The sequence below is a fragment of the Giardia intestinalis genome, chromosome 2, assembly GCF_000002435.2.
Source record: "Giardia intestinalis strain WB C6 chromosome 2, whole genome shotgun sequence".
Taxonomy (NCBI): Eukaryota; Fornicata; order Diplomonadida; family Hexamitidae; genus Giardia; species Giardia duodenalis.
The window spans coordinates 532184-555996 of record NC_051857.1 but is presented as its reverse complement, the minus strand read 5'-3'; the positions used below and the strand labels follow the sequence as shown (position 1 = coordinate 555996).

Genomic DNA, 23813 nt, shown 5'->3' with positions numbered 1-23813 from the left:
TGAGTGTAAATAAGAGTGGGCGTTTTTCATGTCCTCGGCCTTGGGCTGCCCAAGCCGCAGAAAATGAATGTTATTATCTTACCGTTCAGAGTGGACTCTCCTTCTGTAGCCCTGCGGCATTTTGCTGCCCCGGAGCTTCTCCGCATGCACCTCTCACAGTGCACCTCCTCATCCTCTATTCACAATATGCCGCCAATCACCCTCGGCAAACTTGCTACTATAAAGCCAATGTTACTTCCCAACAGTCCAGAAAGGACAGAACACATAGTATCCTATGCACAAGTAAGGACAGTGTATCGTTCTACAGACACAGGCGAAGAGTCTACCGTCTATTCCTGGAAGTATAAGGTGTGGGGCCAAGTGAAGAGAAACATTAGCTACCTTTCTTCCCCTTCTCTTGCATTCCCAGCAGAAGCAATCATTCCCCTACCATCATTGTTGGAGCAGACAACACTCTACCCTACTCCAAGGCTCCATCGAGTCTATCTAACTTTCACCCCAAAGTCACACGGAAACTTCGACTGGATGATAGACTACGATACCCCCATGTGTCTCCAGTCTTTACCTCAGAGTGTTCTCACCCAGAGTTCCCTGGCCATGCTTATGGAGGTACTCTTTGCAGTTCGTCCAATCTGGACTATAGACATGTTATATAGATTGTTTCAAAGAGAAGCGGTATTTACCTTACGGTTTGCAACTTCAATAGCCGATGGTCTCAGGCGCGCTGCACAGTATCTCAATCAATTGGAGAGTATCACCTCGGACATCTTTCATGTAGAGAGAACAGCAGCACAAATATCGGACGGGAGCTCTTATAGAGTTACACTCCGATCCGCTACAAGGTTCCAGTGTATCACTGCAGTACAGCAAGTGGCCTATACCTACACGAACGGACCATGGAGATACGTGTGGATACGCCGAGGATTGGATATACGGCTTCATCCCCACCTGGGACTACAAGCTAAAAGTGTCGACGTACGCTTTCGTGGTGAGCTTCTAGAACAACTGAAGAGCATAATTAAGACAAAGAGTGGCAACGACTATGAGGCGTTTGTGGCCAGCCTTCCACAATACCTTCTTGGACCTTTTGAAGCAATCTTCAAACCAGGGCCGTCGCTTCTTCAAAACTACAACAGATGCATATGCGACCTCCCTCAAGAAATGGTCAGCTGGGACGGTGAAATTCTTGCGGAAGTGTGCACTAAGCAAAGCGGATTTTGCACACAGCAATACCTAGACCATGTACGCTCTCAGCTTCTCAATTATATCAATTCTGTGGTCAACGAAATAGCGACCGTCTATAGTCCAGCTTTTGGACGAGTGATTGACGGCGCCAACACCAGACCTGAACCAAAGTTCTTAGAATTGAACCAGACAGGGCTTGTTAGCTCAGAGTTGGTAGATGCTCTCAAATGTGACGGTGTTCCTCATTTTGATTGTACGGTAATACAATTGGAACCGTTGAAAAATAAAAGACAGACTACAATCCATTCAACTTCTGAACCAGATAATTGACCCATATGGTGTAGTCTTCTGTATGATGAATTTCAAAGCAAAGAGCACGGGTGCGGGACACAAGAACGATAGTATTTGGATGACCAATCTTTGGAATAAGACTAAGCCTCTCGGAAGGAAGTGCTGCCCACTGGTCGATGAGGTCCGCAATGCTTTTCTGTTCACCATCTTTACGAAGAGCAATAATCCATCCTCTGAACGTCCGTGCGTGTTCACCATATAAGCATTCAGTAATGTGCTCAAGAGACAGAGCCCCCGAAGGCACCAATCCAGACGCTGTCTCCCTCTTCCAAACAATGCACGGCTCATCTGCATCTTCATCTATGCCAACCAGTCTTGGGGCGACGGCCTCTTTGCAGTTTCCTGCAGTTGGTAGTGCAACCTTTGTAGTGATTGTATGTGGATTTGGAGTCTGTGTTTGCTTTCCTAAAGAACCCCTATCTGCGTTGCCACAGGCTGTAAACGAAAGACCTGTATTACTAGATGCGATCGCATTCCCCAATGCTTCCTCAATCTCTTTGTTGAGTTTTCTTGATTTCCTATGTGCATCGTTACACCAAACTGGTGGAGTGGTTGAAATACGAGAAGCAGACATGATAGAAGCACGGGATCGTGTTAGTGCACTGTTGCCAGTGCTAGGAGATATGGCCGTATTGGGTGTATGCGACTCCATCTGAGGAGGATCGCTCACCGAGGTGCGATCCACACAATTGTTCACCCCTGCTTCAATGGCCTGCCACTGGCGCTCAAAGTCTGACATGTCCAAAGCGGCTGGTCGTATATTGCTCACGGTGGCATTGGTCACGTTCTGCCTGGAGGCCGGAGCATGAGACGCGTTCATCGCGCTCTGGTTTATGGCCGACCGACACAGGCCCTGGGTGCACGCTATTGTCAGCCGATTGCGCAGGGCCTCGTTCTCGTTCCTCAAGACAATGACTTCGTTCTCCAGCTCTACCATGCGCCGCTTCAGCATCTCCACCTCTAGTGTGCTCGATGATGCTGCTTGCTCGTTGTATCTGGCACTGTACAGCTCCTCTGAATAGTGCACGTCAGAAAGGCTGGATCGGGGGATCTCGGAGGCCAGACGTCCAAGCTCACCTCCTCCCACTGAAGCGCGCCTGTAAGAAGGCTCTGTGAGGTGGGGAGACGAGAGGCGGACGTCCGGTGCAGTGGTGCCGCCAGATGCTGCGGTCGCACGCGTCAACCGAGCTTTGAGCGCGCCTATCCTCGTGCTTATGTCCCTACTGGTTGACGGCTCGTCCTTGCTGTGGCTACCCAGAAGATCCTCTAGCGATGATGGCATGCGCGTGCCGCCTGTGCTTACATCGGCTCCACTCATGGGTATTTTATAAATCTTCATACAACCCCGTGGTATCGGCTTGAGCGTCTCGTGAAAGTGCTCCAGAGCATCTACAGCGTCCTCCGCTAACCAAGTGTGTGTTCCCCGTACTGATTGGGTGCTTCAAGTTTACTCTGCTATGTTCGTTATCAGTTGGTTGTAGCCGCCCACTCGCCAAGTGTAGCCCTTTGCAGGGTCTCCAGAAGAAGACAGTCGCAAAAGCTGCTTGGTATTATGCCTAAGCCTCATCGTACAGTGCCACGCTCGAGCACATATCCCATAAGCTAGGACGCTTTACTATGCAATCTTTTACCTCACAGCCATGGTATACTCTACTTGTAGCTGAGAGACTGTACTATTCTATGCCAACTGAGTGGGACTGGTCTGAGTACTAGTGGGGTTTCCTGGGGCAGTGTATGCCATGAGCACTCTGAAGTTACCTGAAATAAGGTGCCGCACATCGCCTTTTGACGGGTTACTCTTCTAGATGCACATTAATATGGGCTAACTGTGATTTGTGGAGCAATCATGGAGCAGTAAACGATACAGGTATCGCAGATTAACAACAATAGCTTCGTGATTCTCCAAACAGATGTCTTGTCGCGGGTCACAGGCATCAGAGACAGGCATTGAAGGTATACGGTCAGATAAGAAACGACCCAATTCAGCAGTTAGTCTCACCACTCATCTCGATAAGTGCGTCCTTGAAGGGATATTCTACTGCTTTCTCCACGTCGGGATATAAATTAATAAGTAAGAGAAACGGCTAATTAAAAAGTTCAACAGAGGTCTACAACTATCCACCTCCTTCTTCAGCTATGTGCGCAGATCCATATAGCAACCAGATGCATGCCACAAGTTCACTTTTCCAGTAGGCTTGTCCTGTTGTCACCTGCTGCGCTTTTTCTTAGAGCTGGTTGCCGGTTTGGCTTTGCCCAGGTGCTCAGCGTAGTGCTTGAGCATCCTTTCGTTTGCCTGGAGGCTTATCTTGAAACTTTCGCCTGTCAGTGGAAGGTTTTTGAGTTCATCGATGAGCTCGCTTATCTCATTGTTTGTTGGAACGGTTACCTTCCCACGTGAAATGGCCTCCTGGAAGATCTTCACCTCCTCCTCGTAGCGCTTCAGTGATTCTCTGAACCCGTTGAGGCGCTTCTTGTCAATGTCGGAGAGGTCAGATGCGTCTTCGAGCTTTTTGATCTGAGTCTTGAGATAATCGCCGAGAGAGGAGTTGAAGTCCAGGATCGCGTTCTTCTTGATGAACTGCGCGAATCGAGCACTTATTTCTATGATACGGCGGTACTCCTTCTTGTAGTGTTTAATCTTGTCCTTCGCCTTGCGGATCTCCTCTTGTATTACCGCCTGTCTGTCACTGGTGCTCTTGAGGCGCTCCAGTACTTGGGGATCGTCTTCAGTGACCTTCTTGGGACTCGCTTTATGCATCGTGTGCATGTGCTCCATATAGGAGTGACCACAAATATGACACATGTCTCCATTCATAGCCCAGCAACCTCGTAGCTCTGGGTGACCCATTTGCATGGCGGTGACAGTCGTTAAATAGCATGGATCGTGGCAAGCAGTATCAAATTCTATACACGTTACACCGTTAACCGTGACCTGTTTTGCACAAGTTGTGCAGACCGTACGGGGCTGATTGAATTCTATAACGTCGTATCGGATGACTTCCATTTTCAATCTGTCCTTAAGGTCGTCCTCCTCTCCCGATAGGCTCTTAAGTTCCTTCTCATGGCCCTTCTGAAGGTCAATATTCTCCTGGATGATGCGCGTAATGTCTGCCATGGGAATGGAGAGGCCTGTGATTGTCCTGCGCACGTCCTCCAGCTGGCTGATTGCCTTTCCACTCTGCGGTTTGATTATTTTCAGATGGTTTATCGCGCGCTTGAGCTCATCGGATGCCCTCTTCCAGCTTTCACAGAAGCTATTTGTGTCTTCGGGAGAAAATGTGACACCATTTGCACGAGCTGCAAGAAAACGTATAGCCTCATTATCAAAGCAATACATTGTCTTTTCGGCAAGGGCTATCTTGATGCTTCTGTCCTCTAGAAGCTTCTTAAGAGGTGTGTATGTGTCTCCAGGCTTGTAGAAGGTGGAACGCGCGTTTGTGAAGCAAAAGATGATGTTCTTCACTGCGTTAGCTGGTAGATGGACCAAGAGCTCCTCGACACAGAACTTGAAGAACACGTTGAGGCGAGCATTGTTCGGCTTCAGGAGCATGCAGATCCCGTGGAGCTCGTAGTCCTTGACGAAATTAATGATCTTGTTGAAGTTCGCCTTATCATAGTCATAGCCCCTCGTATCTCCAATTCCTGGCGTGTCAATCAAATGTATCTCGGTTTCATGAGCTTCAAAAACGTGCACTTTTGGGTCTTGGGTCACAGAAGCGCCCACGCTTTCCACGTCCTCATTCTTGTCAGAAGGTCCGACCGACACAGACACTTGCTTATAGTTATTATCTATTAAACTGAAACTCATTGGCACCGCCCATATAGTTCTCTTTGTATCTTCTGGGCTCTCTGGCATTTTATCGAAGCGCAAATAGTTAATGAATCCGTTGACGAAGGTGGACTTCCCGACCCCGGTTTCTCCCAAAAGAAGGATGTTGGCACGACGGCCACATGAATCATTTGTAGATGTGTCTGACGATTCATACTTGTCAGATTCGTCGGAATAACTTGAGTTGTATGATGACTCGGAGCCATATGTTGACGTATCGCTGGCTGACGAACTTGCTCTGCTCATTCTAAATTTGTTTAAAAGATCTTTTTGGTTTTTTAATCCAATCATTGATTCTGAGATTGACTATGGAATCAATCACACTTAAAGATGGGACATATCATTTGCTAATATTATCCTGGGTTTTCGTAATACTTTTCATACCGATCAACGAAGAATCAAGTACGCCGTGCAAAGTTTCACAAAAAATAAAAGAAACGCCATCAGTCATGCCACCTGGTTGTGTAGGGGGCGCTCCATATGCCAAAACTACCCAAAGGCCTGTTGTTTCGAAAGACTCTCCAACTCTTCGCAGCATTTTCTCTGAGGACTCTGGTCTCTCTCCTTCTGGCCGAGAAGACCTTGTAATAGAATGGACTGTACGTCTCCTTAAGAAAGTGAAGGAAGGGTATGCCAGTGATCCTCCTACGTTTTGTAAGGATTTAACATTGGACACAGTATCTCTCAGAGATGGTGAAGTTTTACTGAAGACAGCTCCATTATCGAAGAACGATGCTCCCACATTTCAGGGAGATAACCTGCGCTCCCTTGCTGTGTTGATTTATGAGGCATATACTGGGGAAAAACTGGCGAATTATGATCAGCTTCGTGGGTGTCGTCGTCATCTTCCCGAGAAATTGAAGAAGTGCATAGAAAAATGTGCATATGCGACGGTAGATGAGGTATTAAAGGATTTGGATTCACCCATTGACAAGCTATCTAAGCCTCGTTCAAAGTCCAAACCTTCTGGGTCTAAAAGGCAATATGGCTCCAATCATGTTTCTAGTCATGAGATCAGTACGCTGCCACCCACCGTTCCCTCCTTTCCTTCTCCCATAGACGTTAACGCTGCGTTGGTGGCTGCATCTGCTTGTTGTCCTGCTGTGGAGCCCTCTGTTTTTGGACCGACAGACCTCCCGCCAACAAAAGAGCTATCCATTCTTCTGATAGGGGAATCGGGAGTCGGTAAGAGCACCCTTGTCAATACGTTTTCGCTGTGCTCTCAATTCTCTAGACTCCCAACAATTCCTCTCGAAAACACACGCTGGCCAATTCCTGTAAGATTCGTCTTCGACGGTGTAGAAATCTCGACAGGAGAAAAGGAGGCAGAAGCCTTGGGTGGCTCGGTAACACAGGCTCCACAGGACTACTATTTCAACTACACTCTGAACGGTTTACCCGTGCGCGTCTGCGTCATAGACACTCCTGGTATGGGTGACACGCGGGGGCTGGAGAAGGACGCGGAGAACATACGCAACATCATAAGGCATCTTTCGCATCATAAAACTCTTTACGGTGTTTGCTTTCTACTGAAACCGAACGATTCCCGCTTCACTGTTTTCCTCAAGTACTGTATCGAGGAGCTTCTCAAGCATTTCCATAGGAGCATACTGGACAACATCGTTATCGGGTTCACACACACTAGGGCTACACTATATAAACCTGGCGACACCCTTCCCTCACTAATGAAGTATTTCACTGACAGTGGAATTAGGCTGCCGTTAGAAAAGAAGATACTATACTGCTTTGACAGTGAAATCGTGCGTCTTCTTGCCATTTGTTCCCAGAATGCAAATCTGATAACGAACGAGATGTGCTCCGCCTCTGCTGAAAGCTGGCACAGGATGCGTGGAGAGCTCGCACGTATGTTCGGACACATTGCTGGTTTGCACCCACATCATGTTCAGGAAACAGTCAGCTTTGATGTTACTCTGCGTGTGAGTGAGGCATTGGTTTATACGCTGCCCGGGCTGCGTGATGGCTTGGAGACTAAGAGAAAGGATATGGAGGAAGAAAGAGGTTATCTTAGAGCATTATATAGCAAGGAAAAATCTCTTCAGGATAAGGCTCGTGTTAAGAAATACATTTATGAGGATCGTGATCTAGACCATCCTGGATTGCGATGCAAAGGGTGCTATCAAATATGCTGTAGCTCACCTATTCCGATGAGTCGATATAAAGCTATGGAGAAGAGCAAGCAAGAGAAGCTTGAAGATAATTTACTTGCCAAGGTGACATACAGCTGGTCTTTTATAAGGCCTTATGGAAATTGTTGCAAAAGGTGTTTCTGTCTGTTAGCTAATCACGAGTTGGCGTTGACAAAGAGATCATTTTGTAGTAGATTGGTTGAAAACCCAGAGGTGAAGAAGGAACTTGAGGCATGTAAGGATGATGAACAAAGAGTTGAAAAGATATTAGAGGAAAGTCAGAAAATTATTGATTCATATACGCAGGCCTGTACAACTGTGGGTGAAGCACTAGAAATTTTCAAACAGTTCCTTGCTGAAAATAGTATTCTTGACCTCAAGCAGCAGGCTAAGAATCTCGAGCATCGTTCTGCAGAGATATCTAACTACATAGACTATGGACATACTGATTCTAAGGCAAAAACTCTGATTCGAAAGAGCATGGGATACTTCGAGTCAATGGTTACGCCTGGTGGCCGATACTCTGTATCCAAGCTTTCTGTTGAGGAGGTACAACGTTGGATTGACAAGCTCAAGCAGACTGCTTTTATTGGGGGTACTGTCTCGCAGATTGCATCCCTTGAAGACAGTGCTGACTCACTGGACGCCAAGCAATGAAGGGTAAGTGAATTGAAACTTTGTCTTCTCTCAATGTAGCGAGAAACGTGCGACTAACAATAACGGTTTACAGCACTGCCTAAGCGTCATCACTGATGGGCTTTGGTCCCAAAATGTGGAATGACGCCCTCTCAATCCCGAGACATAGCAGCACATCGAGTAGGCCAAATGTCATCACGGTCCGTTGCACATGACCGTCCATCGTGATGAGACCGAGCGCCTCATTAAGCTCAGGAAGCCACTGCATGGTAAGAACCAGCGTGGCCACTACGGATACGATGACGCCTCTCCACAGCTTCTTGAACTGCGTCAGGCTAAGCATGTACGGCTCTCCAGGATAGTTAACGACATTGATTGCTAGATCCTGGTACATGCCCAGAAGGAATACAACGGTATTAACAAGCGACGGCTGGAACTTGACATCAAACGGCACTGTTGTCTTCTCTGTGGAAAGCAGGTGGACCAACAAAGACATGATAAGGACGTGGACGAGGACCTGCAGCGCAAGACTCACAAGGGCATATGCGCTTATGATATTGTCTGGTGCTGGGATGCGGCTAATCCTTCTCAGAGGTTTTGATTTGTTGATGTTGAATAGAATAAACATTTGTGATACGCCACTGGCCATCAGCTGCTGCTCAGAGTACCGAACGCCGTCCAGTGTCAACACAGACATGGAATATGCCCCCACGATGCACTTCAGAGCTAAGGTCTTATAGGTCATAATAAGGGTGACAAGCGAACATCGCCCTTGACGAATAATGTCAAGGACGCCCCCAATGGTTCCAGACTTGGCTGTGAAAGGTGCTGCGATTGCTGCATCGCCAAGTTGTAAGCTTTTCCCTTCGTCCTCAATGTCGAAGGCCTGACTCCAGCCAGACATTATTCCATCGTTGGACATACCGAAGATCTTGTCCACAAGGGAGGTGGACCCACTTCTCGATACCCGCCGTACCTCTGACCAGTACTTATTTTGCTCCCAGATGAGATAGCGCATCTCGTCAGTAAGCTTTGTATTCTTCTCTGCAGAGCGCCTACGAGCCTCCGTGTAGATGAGCTGCTGGGACGCAGGAGTTCCCGAAGGGCCCAGTATAGATGGCTTGGGGATTTGAGCCACAGCTGCCTGAATTCGTTGTTGGCGAACTATGGCAGACTCCTTGGCAGACGCCTCGATCCGGTCTGCCTCTGCTTTTTTCTCTTTGTAGTCTGTTGCTTCCCAAAGTGCAACCCCAACGTCTGCTGAACGGAGCCCTTCAACATCATTCGATCCATCTCCGCAGAATAGGGTAGGAGCGGTTCCTTGCATGACACGAATGATGTCAGCTTTCTGTTCAGGGGTCATTCGAGCGAACACGTGGATGCGGGGAATAAACATGGGACCACACTTACTGTGTGCTAAGAGGGCAATAAAAGCGGAATTATTCGTTACAGCTAATGAGTACTGTCGTGCTATTGCTTTAACATTCTTCTCTGTTACTTCAAGCTCGCTAGGAAAGTCAAACTCAGTAGGTGCCGAGTGATGAGTCCTAATATTTAATCTTGTAAACAGGCAGGTTTGTGCGCATTCGTCGAACCTTTCAAGATTGTACAACGGACGGCTAGCTGGTAGTATCCCCGAACGGATGGACACTACTCCTACACTGATAACATTATCTCCTGAGATCACCGCGCAGCGGTGGCCAGATGCCTTGATGATCTCTATAGCCTCCCTAGTGTCTGGTTTTAGATTTGAATCTGTAACAATAAAGCCCAGGAAGGTGAGGCCGTCTTCTGCATTAGCTCGTGTCAGCGTTTCATCGGAAGATTCCAATTCTCTGTAGGCAAAAGAAAGGATCCGGTAGCCCTGTGCAGCCAGCTCGTTAAGACAATCATCATGCCAGTAGGGAACAGACTGTGGGGTGCACAGCTCCTTGATCACCTCTGGCGCACCCTTGGTTGCCACAATAGTTTTGGAGATGGCTTTGGAATTGCATGTTGCAGTTGCTACAACGCTCATTCGCTTCAGTCGGTTTGAGAGAGCAAAGCGTCTGGTTACGGTCACCTGCCACGGATGTGTCAATGCGAGAGAAACAACGCCGTCGGTCTGGATGCTATAAATCTTACCATCTGCATAGATTGCTTGTTCTAGTGGGTCACCAATAAGTTTATCATGATGAACGAAAAGACTCTGGGCCGAAGACAAGACAAGGTGGGACACCAGATCACCAGTAAAGCTCCTATTCTCAAGAGAGCGATTAGCCCTTTTTACAAGTTCAGCAGAAGAAATTATACGCTCTAAGTGGTTTGCTCTGTCGTCTTCAGAATTAGATATAAAGCCAACCACCTTCACCTCGCAATCGCAAAGTGTTCCTGTCTTATCAAAGCAACAAATACGAAGTTTTCCAGCATTCATGATCTTGAATGGCTCAGTGCAGTATATAAATAAGCGGCGGAGCTCTTGAAGTGAAGCGGAAACCGTCATGGAAACCTCCATAGGAAGCTCGGGGGGAATAACAGAGACAAAGACTATTAAACTCTCTAGAATAAGTCTGTTCAGGGGGCAAATCTGAGTCACATACCCTCTTACAAAGGTGTAGATGGAGGCGATACAAGCAATGACAAACATGATCACGAGGAACTGCACAGCATCCTTGGTAGTGGCACTTGTGCGCTCCGTGTCGAAAAGTATCTTCCTGATAAGCTGGCCCTGGCTCATTTCAAAGCCTGTACGCAAGACGACAGCCTCAACAGGCTCTGAGCTGACAGACACAAGTGTTGTTCCGGCATAGAGAATGTGTGACGCATCCCTGTCTTGATTGAATGGTATCTCTTTTGCATCATCCAAGGTTTTATTAAGAAGGAGATCACTCTCCCAGATGGAGTCTTTCATTTGCACAGCGCTTTCTCCCGTAAGCAGACTCTCATCCACCACAGCCACGTTCTTTGTAATTAGCAAGTCAGCCGGAATCTGGGTCGAAAACCCAATATTCTTTTCCCTTTGCATGATAGCATAGTTCTCGGTAGGATAGCTACCGCTGAGAAACATGCGCCCCATTCTAGACAGCAAGATATGGATAGAAGGAACACCGAGCTGCTTTAGCTGTGTATCTTGGGCACTTTTTCTCTGCTTTTCCGCTTGTGAAGACTGACGTTCCATTGCAGCCTGGAGATTGTCAACTGTGAAACGAACTAGGTCTCCGGGAACCAACGAAGTACTTGATGCGACAACCCACTCGCAATCACGGTGAACCTCGACCTGACAGGGGTTACTTATCATTTTCCTAGACTCCTTCATGCGATTGAACTTGGTAAGAATGTTTCCTCCCTCCATAAACAAAAGCATAACGGATGTGAAGAATGAATATACGGCAAAGTCGTCGAACAACCAGAGAATCGATGTAAAAAGTTGGAACATAAAAAATGGTGATAGAATGTGCTCGACGAAAAGATGCCCAAGCGTTAAGAGGGGAACTGCAAGTCTATTTTCTCCGTACAGAATTGTTGCCTGTGAATGCTCCGCCGATGACAAGCCTTTGTCCGCACTTCTGAGGAGTACTTCTAATGATGTCTGCTGGGACGAAAGGTCGTCCGACACAGAAATAAATTTATTTTCCTTATCAATCCAAACGTACTTTATTTGCTGGAAATAGAAGTACGACACATAACTGAAATCCTCTGGTGACGTGGCGACAGGACTCTTTCCGGTATGTTGTACTTCGTGATGCATAGTCAAAAAGCATGGCTGGCCAGATCCGCATCTGGGGGTAGCAAAGATAACTGAGGCGTCGCGGGGATTCTTGACTAGGGAAAACGACATAACAGCTCTGACCTCAACCACCCAGAATTCTATGAGAATGGTGATGATGTGGACAGCGATAGGTACTAGGAGAAGAAATAATACGACACGAAAGTGAATGCCAACATCGTGGTATAGCAGACCATTGAGTATGGTTGGAGAAAGCGGGGGCGGGGCAATTTTCATCTCCTCAAACAGATTCAATTTGCGGAGAGGATACTCCAGTGCTTTGCTCGCAGCTGGCAAAGAATTATAAAGCATTGCGGCCCTGGCACCGGAAAGAATAACAACTAGAAGGACAATAGCATAGAGCGCACAAGTTGTTACTTTTAACGGATTCCTTGACCACTTGCGGGGCGATAGAAGTCTAACATCAACCAATTCCTCTGAGTGGATGAGACCCATCGACCCTGCCTTTTTAATTCTTTGCCTGTGCGTGATTTACTGAAGCATCTATTACCAGAATCTACTACCAGAACCAAGAAGGATAGAGAAACTGTGCCGGCATATCAGGGGATGAATGCCTGGCGTGTAACTTGACCATCGTAGAAGCTTGATACAAGTGTGAGTAAGCTTTCAAGAGTCTGAGGATTGTACAGGTTATTACCAACGTCAGAAGATGACATAAGGGTCTTTATCTTTGCTTGGTAGATGAATAGCTGTGCTTGCAGCTTCTCTACTATGCTACGCATTAGTAAAGATTCGCCAGACGCTGAGAAGAGGGTATTTTGACTGCCTGAAATAGAATCTTGATAGTGCTTCATTATCTTAAGTGATGTGCGAGTGCAAGCATTGCAGTGTGCAACGAACTGCCGCATTCGTTCCTCAATGGCCCCTCTGTCAATAAGAGTGGACACTTCGCGACAGCTCCGACAGAGACGTTTAGTGATCTTCGGTACATTGCAAGATAAAAGCTCTATCTTAGCTTGGTGTGAGATGGGAAGCTGTTTAGACTGTGAGGTTGGAGCCGAGAGAATGTCTGGGAGTGAATACTTGACCTCACTGCTCATCTGTGCGGACCAATCCACAATCGCCTGGGACATTGAAGCCAGAGATTTGAGCAGATCTGCAAAGCCATAACAATCATAACCTTTAGGGTTATCAGGTAGTGGAGCGGCAGCTACAACAACTTTAGCTGGCAAGGATCCATCTTGATCTAGTAAGTTGCCAGCGCAAAGCCTCTCTCCTTGCAGAGCCATAGAGACGTTGTAGATTTCTAATTCTGGCTGCGAAAAGAGGCACTGACCCTGGAGGATCAGTTTTGCGCAACAGAGCTTGTCGGGTGACTGAAAAGAAATATGCGCCGAGTCTCCCCCTCCTGCAATAGAGAAAGGAAAGTCCTTAACTGGGAGGATGCTAAGAAGCACGCCTACAAAGTTGTGGCTATCGGGCATATCTTGCGTGAAAATTGGGAGATCTCAGAGAAAATTCGTTTTTACATGGCTTTTCTCCCTTTGTCCTTAGCCATACGGGAGACGATAGAATCCAAAGTACAGGCAATGGTATCTGACAGCCACTTAATTGGTCCCCAAACTAGAAGGGTGTAGAGGGCTCCTAGAGGCAGGCCAACGGCAACCTGCGCAATCGTGTGCTCTCTCGAGTAGATACGCTCGGCTGCAACCAACGGAGTTGTAAAGCATGCCGCGTAGGCATAGAGTCTTAGAGCAGCTAGTTTAGTTGTGCTCGCCGATAGGCTCCTACTGCACTGTGAATGTGCAGCGAGAAAAAGAGCCGCACTCAATCCTGCTGCCCAGAAGGCATGTGCAGACGGCATTCCAGGATCTGGAGAGCAGGGCCGTGGCTGATGTAGCAAGTGCTTTAACGCATATGAAACGGCAGGGTTCGTTAACATCACACACCCAACAGCAAGGAGGGTTTTATCGAACTTTGCTTTTTGCAGAGAGCAGCAGAGCCAAGCACAAAAGATCCAGAGACCAGTATACATGGGATATAATTGTGAAGCCAGGTGGAAGAGCATGTGCCCGTCAGAAGAGAGGATCATGGGATTTTATGATCAGAAAACGTGGCACAAGGGGCCGTTCCCAAAGAATATGTTAGCTGTCAAAGTGGGATAAGGTAGAACTACACCCATCATTCGCCAACTCCCAGAGAGACTGTGATCTGGTGGTAGGTCGACTGATGCTTGCTCTATCCAGTAACTAATTGCAGCAACGTCGTCACTCGGGGGCCTCAGTTTCTAAGAGACGTCGAAACAGATTCCCAACGATGTATATCTATGCCCACTCCTTCTTATTTTCTTCTTTAGAGAGGATTGTTATTCGACGGGTCTTTTGCTGTTGCTGTAGAGCCTACAAAGCTGCCAGAGATAGCCAGCAAGAACGTGCTGGGCCAGCTAGTTCCAGTAGCCTGACACTCGAACTGCCATGAACTCACAGTTTACAGTATTAACCTTTACCCCGTCTGGCAGGGCGCTTCCACTCCTCTGAAGACGGGTCGACACCCATGAGCTTCAGCTGCTTCTCGCGGGCTACGTCCTGGCTAGCATAGGACGGGGTGTCCAGGATGGGAACCACCCCATTGATATTCAGAACCATTGCCTTGGGATACTTCCGTATTTTAGAAATTAGCTCCCAGTCACGTGTTGCAACTACAAAGAACTGCTGCTTGGGAAGGTTGGGGGTCACCACCAGGTTGAGAATGCTCTCTGCAGGAGTCTCTCCCGTTGGAGATAGGGTCTTCAGAGATGCAGCCAGCTTGAGTGCATCCTCCATTTCGAGCTTCTTGAGCTCTTCAACCACCTGTGCCGTCGTGTAAAAGACAACCGGCTGCCTCATAAATACTCGGTCAACGATTTCTTGCAGGGGCTGATGAATATGAGCCACATGGTTGAGAAATGTGCCATCGAACAGTATATGGTACGGTGGGGTGAGGCGGAAGTTAATGGAAAAGAATTTGAGGGTTTTTTTGGTCTTCTTAAGACGCTTTACCTTCATTTATTTCAATCTAATTTTTATGTTTAGTGATAGAAGAGTATTAGCCCACTGGTGTCCGCACTAAACACACTGTGTCCAGAGCTCTTGATAGCAACAACAGGCCCCTGGTGGGCTACTAGTCCTGAGGGCTGGTTGCTGAAAAACACACCGAACTTTTTGTGGTTATTAGTAACAGTATCAGTCGATGCCAAATCAATGTTAGAAGTTATACGATACTTGTTTGGAGAGGAGAGCATTTTACATGATATGATTTCCTTTTCACACTCATTGACCATAAGAACTGCCCCGTTCGACAATCCAAGGATGCAAGAGTTCTCGTGACTAGTAATGGCTGAAAATGCTGGCTTTTCCTGTTGCTTTGTGCGATTCTTAGTGTGGCCACTCATGCGGACATCAAGCCCACCGACGAATTGAAGGACAGGATTCTCCAGTTTGCTGTCAAATTCGTAGATAACCACATGGGAGCCGTATGCTACAATAAATAACGTACTAGTAATAGCATAGTATCTGCGCACAGAAGGTTTTGCGGTGGACTCGGTAATGGCTTCTGCGCTCTCTTCAGCTTCGTGTGTAAATGAATGCGTGGGGCTCAGTAGGCCATTGAAGCCTAAAATCGCCGAATACCTATGAACATTGTAGCGTTGCTTCTCAGCCAATACCCAGAGATCGAGAAGGTTGCCCGCCCTGAACTCAAGGAGAATGAGCCAGCCCATAGATGTTAGAACGGCAATGCTGCCAGAGGCTGACTCGCACGCATATTGGATCTCCCCGAACTCCTTAGGCAATGTGTACATGCGATTCCCAGAAGTACCATCATAAAGAGCAGTGCAGGTTACCACTGTAGTAGAGAGGATAGCGACGATTTCTGACAAGAGGTAGCAATTGTAATACGTTAGGATCCTGTGCGGCATCACGGAATAAACCTGGCTTTCAGCAGATTTGAGGTTCAAAGGAAACTGGTTCTTGTATCTGAGCCTAGTCAGTAGAAGCTCCACACCATTAGCGTGGTCTAGGGAAGCAGAGAGGGTTGAGTGCATGTACAGGTGTGTGACTTTAGGTGCCGAAGACTTCTCAGTGACAGAGTCATTGTGGTATGCCTTAAGAAACGTGCAGATCTGATCTGCAGTCAGGTATGGCAATAGGTACTGGATTGTGTTCTCAGTAAGCGCACCGTTAAGCTGTGTTTTGTGTAGCATCCCAAAGTCCACTAACTCCACACTTTTACCGGAGCCGCTAATGGACAATGAAAAGACAGCGTCATTCATGCTAAAGGTGACACCCCCAGCCCTATTAGCATTGCAGTTGCTGTCGGTCACCAAAATGGCCTCTGTATATTGCTGGATAAGCATGTCAGGATCAACTAAGAGCTTAACCACGCAACTATCGGTAACAATATTGAGTGCTAGGAATTCGTGGCGCACACTTTTCTTCTCTGTCGCTTTTCCGCCCCCAAGTATGGGTATGCCACAAGGATCCACAAAGATATGTAAGATGGAAACACCAGGTATGTGGAATGTTGCTAGAGGAAGAGTTAGTACCCCAGTACTTAGATACTCCATAATGCTTTCTAATGACTCCAGAGCAGGGCTAGACGTTAGAACGGGGGCCGTGATCTTCTGGTGCTTAGGTTCATTCTGCAGTTGAGGAAGTCCTTGAGGAAGCCCTGCCAATACTGAGTAGTGGTCAGCATGGGCTTCTGGCGAGCTCTCCATAGATATCTTTACTGTCCTTGAGAGGAGAAGAATCCTTTGCGCCAAGAATTTGATCGCCTCGTCCACTGGATTGAGATAGAAGTGAATGTAGTTTTTAGCATCTAAGATGATAAACATATTTCCAATCGCCGAGTAGGTAAAGGATTTGAGGCTTGCGTAGTTATATGAAACCCTTGTTTGAACGCACCCGGGGAGGGTCATGTTCTTTGATGTCATGGAGACGTGGTCATTTGCGACAAAGTCATATGCAAGCTTGCTTTGTATCGTTCCAATGCGCTCTAGAGGTCCCTGGATATCGTTCAGACTAACCGAATTCGCGGGTAGTAAGGCTCTGTACGGAGTTTTGTTCACATGATGGGTTATGGACGCGTTGATGATTAGGTCCGAAGCAGCCCTTATCAGGTTTGAGTAATGCGTGTACAGCGGATTGTTTGACTGCATGCCTTGAATGGTCTTGCTGTTCATGATCAGGTCGCCTCTGGGATTCGCCCTCATAGAGATGAAATCCAAAGCTACCTGGGTTTCTGCTACGATATATTTTACAAGCTCGTGCCTGGAATATGCCAGAGGATTTTGATATGTGATTATGACAGATGTATTCTTCAGATCATGCTGGAGGCCTGGAATGGTAATAAACTCCCTACCAATTTCTGTTGGTTTGTCAGAAAGCATATCCTCAACCTTAAACTGCTTGCAGACATGCTGGATAAGGCTGTTGCTAGTAGGAAGGGAGTGGGTCCCCGGACTAATGATCAGCAGGTTATTCAGAAGAGTATTAAGTAGTTTGGGAAGTGCTGACGGTGGCAAAGATGACTCGCGAAGAAACGGCAGCCACCTCCTGGCGAGAACGACAGACTGCATGTTTAGGGACTTGCAAAGGTATCCAGAAAGGATCCCTGGACGGAGCATATTTCGTATGGAGGCGCTTGCGTCAGTAATCAGGAATGGCTTGCAGGCCGAAAGAAGCGAGCTAAAGAGCGTCGAATGCAAAACACTTTCATCTGGAAGCGTACTAATTTCCGGAATAAGGCTATACGTAGAGTATTGCACAGACGTGTCTTCTATGCTCGCTTCCTGGTCCTTTCCGAAAAGTATTTCCTTCATGCGGTCCTTTGCATCTCCCACGGGACCATAAAACAGCTCCACAACATGTCGGGCTCGCTCACCGTCTTTTAGCAGAACTTGGTACTCATTAGAAACAATCAGATGGCGGGAACCACTGCTGCCATGTCCTGCATACACAAGCTCTTCCGCGACTCTACTGACAGAGGCGTCTGTCCAGATACTAACGTCGTTTAGCGAAGTCAGCGAGCGGAAATCCATTCGCTGCGATGCCGAAAAGTTAGCCCTGCTCAGCTCCTTGCTTGAATGCAGAATATCGTCTTGCGTGCGTGCATGCATGCCGCTGAAACTGGGATTGGCATCGGGCGCTGTAGGCATGTCTTTGACCAGCAGATAGAGCGGAAGATTTTCTTCATGTTTTTCTTGCAAGTTGTCCGTATTGATGCTTGTGCTTATTGCTATTTGTTGTACAAAAGTGGTCAGGTTCTCAATTATGGTGCTAGCGGCATGAACTATCTCTTGAAGCATGAAAAGGTAGCGCTGGGGATTGGTAAGATCGTCGATGGTCAAAAAGGTCAACCGTTCTATGAGCGCGTAATTTTCCTGAATCTTGCGTAGGACCTCATGCTGGATGTCGTAGTCAGGATCATGGTGGGTAGAAACGTCATCACTGAAGCTAGAGTACTTGTGCAGGTCTGGATAAAACAAGTGGAGATTCTCTACTATCTGGGGAGCGACGGGGGATAGCTTTGGCAAGATAATATGCATGACCTGATGCCTACGATCGTTTACGCTCTGCTTTACGTGACGCTTGATGAGAACACCTGCATATTGAGATGAATCCTGCGTGGAAAGGTCAAACGATCGTACAGTAAGAGTCAGTATCTTCATGAGCGCCCCTGCAAGGCGAATATTAACGTATTGATTAAGGTTATCATTCAAGAAGAACGAGAATAGAAGTGCGTCCTGAGAATCCTTCTTCTCTATGACTGTCTTTATTGCATTCAGCAAAAGCCAGATGTTCTGATTATTAGGGCTCCACAGGGAACGTCCCAAATCATCTGACAACTGAACCGAAGGGATGTAGACGGATTTGCAGAATAAGTAGATGCACGTGGATTGCAGGTCCAATGGGAGGATAGAGATCGACTTCAGTATGGCTGCAAAGATGGTGCCGGCCGCCTTATCATCGCGAAGAGGGTGGTAGTTGTTAAGGAAAATGCGTACATAGAAGAATATGTCCTTGCCCGAGTGTGCCCCGCGTGCCCCTTGAAATGTAGTCTTTAGAGATGTTATATGCTTGCACGATGGTTCAAGCTGATCCAGACAGCCTCCAAAGATGGACGCAATCGCGTCACCGAGGCAGAAGTGGGTGATTTTTCTTAAGTCTGTTCTTCCCAAAAAGTCCAAGTAAAGAGGAAGAATTCCAGGCAAAAGCGAAGATATTAGTACAATGTTGTCGGAAAGAAGCCTTATTGAGCTAAGGATGATCGGTGTGATTGAAGTAGAACGCAAGATGTTATACAAAAGGGAGGTCTTATTTCGCAACAGAATGGCGTTTATAATGACCTTCAGAGCAGGATCTCCGCCGCTGAGTCGGGCAACGCTGGCAAGAAGAAGTGGGAACAGCTGGATCACATAGGAGTGGTTGATTAAATATGGGTAGGTTGTGCTAGATGAGCCGGCTGTGTAGAGGAAAATATTAGCTAAGCTTTCAAACGCTTTCTCATCCAAAGACTCCACATCTAGTAGCTGGTGCCTAGCAATCTCTACCCCCTCTAGAAATCTGTCGTGCTGGTTCTTGGGAAGAAAGACTTCGCCCATGACCAACAGAGGAATATAGTGTATGTCCTGGTATGCAGTCGTAAGAAGATTGAGGAGGTACGCTACGCCGCCAAGCGTTACCGCCGTGGGTCGCAGACGAAAGACTCTATATGCCATGCGGATAAGGTGGGACACGTACGAGTCATCCATGAAAAGAGCATAGCTGCAGACAGTGAGGATACCCTTCTTATATGTATCACTGATGGAAAATGCATCTAGTTGAATCAGCCTCATGATGGAGTAGGCTATGTGGTACATCGCCGCTTGCAGCGTATCCGAGGCCAGAATTCGCCGAAATGGACCAAAGACGTTACAGTTCCAACTAACTTCGCTAGTTCTTCCTTCCTTCAGTATTCGATGAACGCAGTCGCAGGTAGCAAGAGACCTTAAGACGGTTCCATCTAACTGCTCAATGATCTTGAATGGTATCTCCATGTTTGTCGTGCACAGGTACGGCATCTCTATAGGTTTCTTGGCCTGATGCTTTTTATCCTGTGGAAGGTCGAATCTGGTAATATTTGCGCTGCTCTGAGCCCCTAAGTTTATCGTCGAGGAGGCCCTAGCCATTGTGGACGCCTTTTTGCTTGCATGCTGATCGTCGGGCTGTTGCTGCTGTTGCTCAAACTGAAACCTATGATGAATATCACAAAAGTAACACTTTGTAAGAGCTGCCTTTTGCGATGAGGAGCTATTGAGATACATGTCACATATGCCATCAAAGAGCGTTGCTCCCACGTGCACAACATCGTCCAGGTTTAGGGGGTTAAAGAACTTTAGGAAACAAAGGATAATGTCAGATGCAAAGAGCTCCTCCGGTGTAAAGATGCTTCTGATCTGAAGGGTAGAGAGGTCGATGCGCTGAGAAGGAATGGGGTTGATCATAGCGTGGACCAGCCCGCGGAGCTCCTCGTGAGTGATGTGATCAAGCAAAGATAAGACATAATTAATGATGTTCCCTGTTTTTGCGTCGCGATACTCAAACAGGGTTGGCAGATCGAAAGGTTTGATGGAGGTCCAGAGCTCCAGGAGCGCAGATCCCAGAGAGAAGACATCCGCTTCCATGGTTGGCAGAAGGAGAGTATCTAGCTCCTCGTCTGCCTGGACAATACGTTCTGGGGCAATCGTATCTGTGAAGTAGTAACTAAGAGCAACGGGATTGCTCATCGACACCTGATAGGGCTTAAAGGGTGCAAAGTCTGTAAGCATGAGGCTATGGGTATGCGTGACAAGAAAATTAGAGAGTTTGATGTCGCCGTGGACGAGGCCGGCCTCGTGCATTTCTTTCACTGCAAGTATCATCTGTATGGAGTACAAAACTTTGTGGCCCCTAGTGAGCCATGGATTTTGTAAAATGAATTCGGGAAGACTTTGATACAACATGGGGCGAATCAGAAAGCCGTGCGTCTTGGACTCATACTCGCCCATGTAGGGAAGAACATGGGGGCAGCAGCGATTGATCTTCTCCCTATAGTGAGATAGCATAAATTTAAAGATAGAGAGATCGATGTCTTCCAATTTGACGAAGACCTTCAGAATAAAGTCTTGCTTGGTCTGCGGGTTTTCGGCATGATAGCTTTTCAGAAAACGGCTCGTATTCAGTGCTTCAAAAGAAGTCACCTTAACATTCCACGGAATCATGTATTTCTTGGAGAAAATGCCTGGAGACATGAGGGTAGAAAGTCTATTACCCATTTAATTTTTTGGTTTTTTGAAATGGGACCTCGTTCTAAACATTCAACATACAGACAGACCAGAACCTAGGAGAAGTATCGAGGCCTGAGAGGCACCCACGGCTACTTAGGATGTTAGCTGTTGTAGATTTAAGCCAACACTGCGATCGCATTCTGCAAAGCATTGTTGAAAAGCTTTTTAGAAGGTGCTGTGGAGCGTTGTGTATTCATGCTGAAAACAAATTTCAAAAATAAATACTAAAAAGGCAGGAAGGACTAGATGTCGCTTGGAAGTTCTTCCATGATGAAGGTCGGGACCAGCAGCTACTCCGGGCTTGAAGAGGCTGTGTTCAAAAACATAGAGGCGTGCATGCAGCTTGTACGCATCACACGGACATCCATGGGACCCAATGGACTCTCCAAGATGATATTGAATCACTCAGAGAAATTGGTCATCACCAAGAATGCCAGCGCAATCGCAACAGAGATAGAAGTCAACCATCCGGCTGCAAAGATGCTTGTGATGGCGGCACAGAATCAGGCATTGGAATACGGCGACGGAACAAATCTGGTGGTCACCTTCGCTGGAGAGCTCCTTGAGCGTGCAAAGGACCTTTTGGAGCAGGGGCTGGTGGTCACAGACATTATTGCAGGATATGAACGCGCCCTCAGGCACATTCTCAATCAGCTGGACGGCAACAGCTCAAGCACGCTTATCTACCGACCGTTCGGGGATTTACACGATAAGAAGCAGCTAGCGCTTGCCATAAAGCCTGCCCTGGCGTCCAAGCAAAGCGGCTATGAAGACTTCCTCTCAGGACTCGTTGCAGAGGCTTGTGTTCAGGTCATTCCCGAAGACTCACGTCTTTTCAACCCAGAGAGCATACGCATCGCAAAGGTCCCGGGCAGGTCAATCACGGATTCTTTCGTGGTCCGCGGCTTCGTAATTCCCACACTTCCTCGGGGTGCAGTGCAGCGAATGCAGAACTGCAGGATCGCTGTCTATGGATGCGCCATTGAGTTGGATAGGACTGAGACCAAAGGAACGGTTTTATTACAGAGCGCAGAAGAGCTGCTGGATCTTTCTGCCTCGGAAGAGAAGGCGATGGACGCTAAAATTAAAGAGTTCTCTGACAGTGGCATCAACGTTATTGTGTCTCAGATGAGCTTCCACGATCTGGCATTGCACTTCTGCGATAAGTACAATATACTTGCGGTGAAGATTGGATCCAAGTTTGAAGTGCGACGCTTTGCCAAGAGTGTAGGTGCAGCCCTAAATATGACGTTCCGTGTTCCCGAACAAGAGAAGCTGGGCGCTTGCAGTGAAATGACGATAGAAGAGATAGGAGATAAGCAGGTCATTGTGGCCAGGGACGATGGCAGCGCCAATGTTGCCAGTGATGGCGGAGTGGCGGAAGATCCTGGAGTCAGTTGCAGAGACATCACGACGATAGTCTTGCGTGCAGCAACTCAGAGCGTCCTAAACGATGTCTCTATCGCCATCGGCAACGCAGTCAATGTGGTCAAGGCTGCATGTAGTGACGACCGGTTCTTGCCTGGGGCAGGGGCAGCAGAGATGGCGCTGGCTACGCAGCTTCATGATCTCGCTTCCAAAGAGCCAGGCTTGCAGCAATATTCCATGCATGCCTACGCTGAAGCCTTAGAAGTTGTTCCGAGGCTTTTGGCGGAGACTGCAGGATTGCCTGCGGATGAGGTAATGACGGAGATGCAGTCCAGGCACGTCCAAGGAGTCGACTACACGGGCGTCAACATAGATGGGGCCGATGAGAGCGGCGAGTGGACACTCAACACTAGCGCTGCACAGATCTACGATAGCCTCGCTATAAAGGCATGGGCCATGCGCATGGCAACAGACACCGCCTGCAATGTCCTTCGCGTCGACGTGATTGTGATGCGCAAGCAGGCTGGTGGTCCGAAGCCCCAGGTCCCTGGGCAGACAGAGTGGAACTGACTATGGCTACAAGTAAACGTGCTAGCCATCTCTTTCTGATCTCGATTTTTGGTCTAGAGCAGTACGTGGTCAGGGCTTCCGGAGAATTGCGACGATATAAGGAACACGAGGCGCAGGCTGTTGTTCTGCGCCGGCAAGGGAATGTGAAGTGGATATGGACACAGGAGTCCATGTCAGTCCGGGTCCTTGTAAGACCATGGAAAGTTGCTCCGAGGATAGAGTACTAACACAAATCAAGACACCATTATGGCAGAGCACACGGTGGGCCTCGTGAACGGCTTCTATAGCGCTGCAAATATCTAGCTGTAAGGTAGTCATAGAAAACACATTCTTAAAGAGAATGCAGCCAAACGTTTCATTCGGAAGGGGTAAGCTGCGGATATCCTCTGCCCTCCAGTCAATTGACTCTATTGTCTTGGTCTTCTCGGCCATCTTGCTAACTACGGCATAATCGATGTCGATGCCCGTCAACAGGTGATATCCTTGACCATATAGCGAAAGAAGTACGCCGCTATACCCGCAGCCAAAATCTGCAATTTCGGTGCGCTGATCTGGGACATACTCCCTGATAATGCTGCTTAGCTCATTATAACCACAGAGGTCGTCCTCGGGAAAGCTTCCGGTCAAACACGGCAGCATTCAATGAAATAATTTAGATGGTTTATCAGAGAACTT

General features: G+C 47.6%; 11 protein-coding genes across 11 annotated transcripts; 3 read left to right on the top strand and 8 right to left on the bottom strand.

The window, feature by feature from the left end:
• Nucleotides 1–63: 63 nt before the first annotated feature.
• GL50803_0014998 (RNA polymerase III transcription factor subunit) lies at nucleotides 64–1515 on the top strand (the record flags this gene model as incomplete). Its single annotated transcript, XM_038045807.1, has 1 exon — nucleotides 64–1515. The coding sequence occupies one exon, from the start codon at nucleotides 64–66 to the stop codon at nucleotides 1513–1515; it is 1452 nt and encodes a 483-aa protein (XP_037901705.1).
• Nucleotides 1481–2854, bottom strand: GL50803_0014999 (uncharacterized protein; the record flags this gene model as incomplete). Its single annotated transcript, XM_001708087.2, has 1 exon — nucleotides 1481–2854. The coding sequence occupies one exon, from the start codon at nucleotides 2852–2854 to the stop codon at nucleotides 1481–1483; it is 1374 nt and encodes a 457-aa protein (XP_001708139.2).
• Nucleotides 2855–3742: 888 nt separating this feature from the next.
• On the bottom strand, nucleotides 3743–5611 carry GL50803_009605 (uncharacterized protein; the record flags this gene model as incomplete). The annotated part of the gene is made up of 1 exon (XM_001708090.2): nucleotides 3743–5611. The coding sequence occupies one exon, from the start codon at nucleotides 5609–5611 to the stop codon at nucleotides 3743–3745; it is 1869 nt and encodes a 622-aa protein (XP_001708142.2).
• Nucleotides 5612–5673: 62 nt separating this feature from the next.
• Nucleotides 5674–8169, top strand: GL50803_0014997 (uncharacterized protein; the record flags this gene model as incomplete). The annotated part of the gene is made up of 1 exon (XM_001708091.1): nucleotides 5674–8169. The coding sequence occupies one exon, from the start codon at nucleotides 5674–5676 to the stop codon at nucleotides 8167–8169; it is 2496 nt and encodes an 831-aa protein (XP_001708143.1).
• Nucleotides 8170–8248: 79 nt separating this feature from the next.
• GL50803_0092246 (putative Cation-transporting ATPase 2) lies at nucleotides 8249–12349 on the bottom strand (the record flags this gene model as incomplete). The annotated part of the gene is made up of 1 exon (XM_001708092.1): nucleotides 8249–12349. One exon carries the CDS (start codon nucleotides 12347–12349, stop codon nucleotides 8249–8251), a length of 4101 nt encoding a protein of 1366 aa, XP_001708144.1.
• A 104-nt stretch (nucleotides 12350–12453) lies between these two features.
• Nucleotides 12454–13338, bottom strand: GL50803_002754 (uncharacterized protein; the record flags this gene model as incomplete). The annotated part of the gene is made up of 1 exon (XM_038046006.1): nucleotides 12454–13338. One exon carries the CDS (start codon nucleotides 13336–13338, stop codon nucleotides 12454–12456), a length of 885 nt encoding a protein of 294 aa, XP_037901704.1.
• A 41-nt stretch (nucleotides 13339–13379) lies between these two features.
• On the bottom strand, nucleotides 13380–13946 carry GL50803_002753 (Dolichyldiphosphatase; the record flags this gene model as incomplete). Its single annotated transcript, XM_001708094.1, has 1 exon — nucleotides 13380–13946. The coding sequence occupies one exon, from the start codon at nucleotides 13944–13946 to the stop codon at nucleotides 13380–13382; it is 567 nt and encodes a 188-aa protein (XP_001708146.1).
• Nucleotides 13947–14349: 403 nt separating this feature from the next.
• Nucleotides 14350–14898, bottom strand: GL50803_002750 (Fcf1 pre-rRNA processing protein; the record flags this gene model as incomplete). Its single annotated transcript, XM_001708095.1, has 1 exon — nucleotides 14350–14898. The coding sequence occupies one exon, from the start codon at nucleotides 14896–14898 to the stop codon at nucleotides 14350–14352; it is 549 nt and encodes a 182-aa protein (XP_001708147.1).
• A 23-nt stretch (nucleotides 14899–14921) lies between these two features.
• On the bottom strand, nucleotides 14922–21188 carry GL50803_00113456 (Kinase, VPS15; the record flags this gene model as incomplete). The annotated part of the gene is made up of 1 exon (XM_001708096.1): nucleotides 14922–21188. One exon carries the CDS (start codon nucleotides 21186–21188, stop codon nucleotides 14922–14924), a length of 6267 nt encoding a protein of 2088 aa, XP_001708148.1.
• A 258-nt stretch (nucleotides 21189–21446) lies between these two features.
• Nucleotides 21447–23138, top strand: GL50803_0013500 (TCP-1 chaperonin subunit theta; the record flags this gene model as incomplete). Its single annotated transcript, XM_001708098.1, has 1 exon — nucleotides 21447–23138. One exon carries the CDS (start codon nucleotides 21447–21449, stop codon nucleotides 23136–23138), a length of 1692 nt encoding a protein of 563 aa, XP_001708150.1.
• A 69-nt stretch (nucleotides 23139–23207) lies between these two features.
• GL50803_003948 (Methyltransferase domain-containing protein) lies at nucleotides 23208–23777 on the bottom strand (the record flags this gene model as incomplete). Its single annotated transcript, XM_038046091.1, has 1 exon — nucleotides 23208–23777. One exon carries the CDS (start codon nucleotides 23775–23777, stop codon nucleotides 23208–23210), a length of 570 nt encoding a protein of 189 aa, XP_037901703.1.
• Nucleotides 23778–23813: the final 36 nt, after the last annotated feature.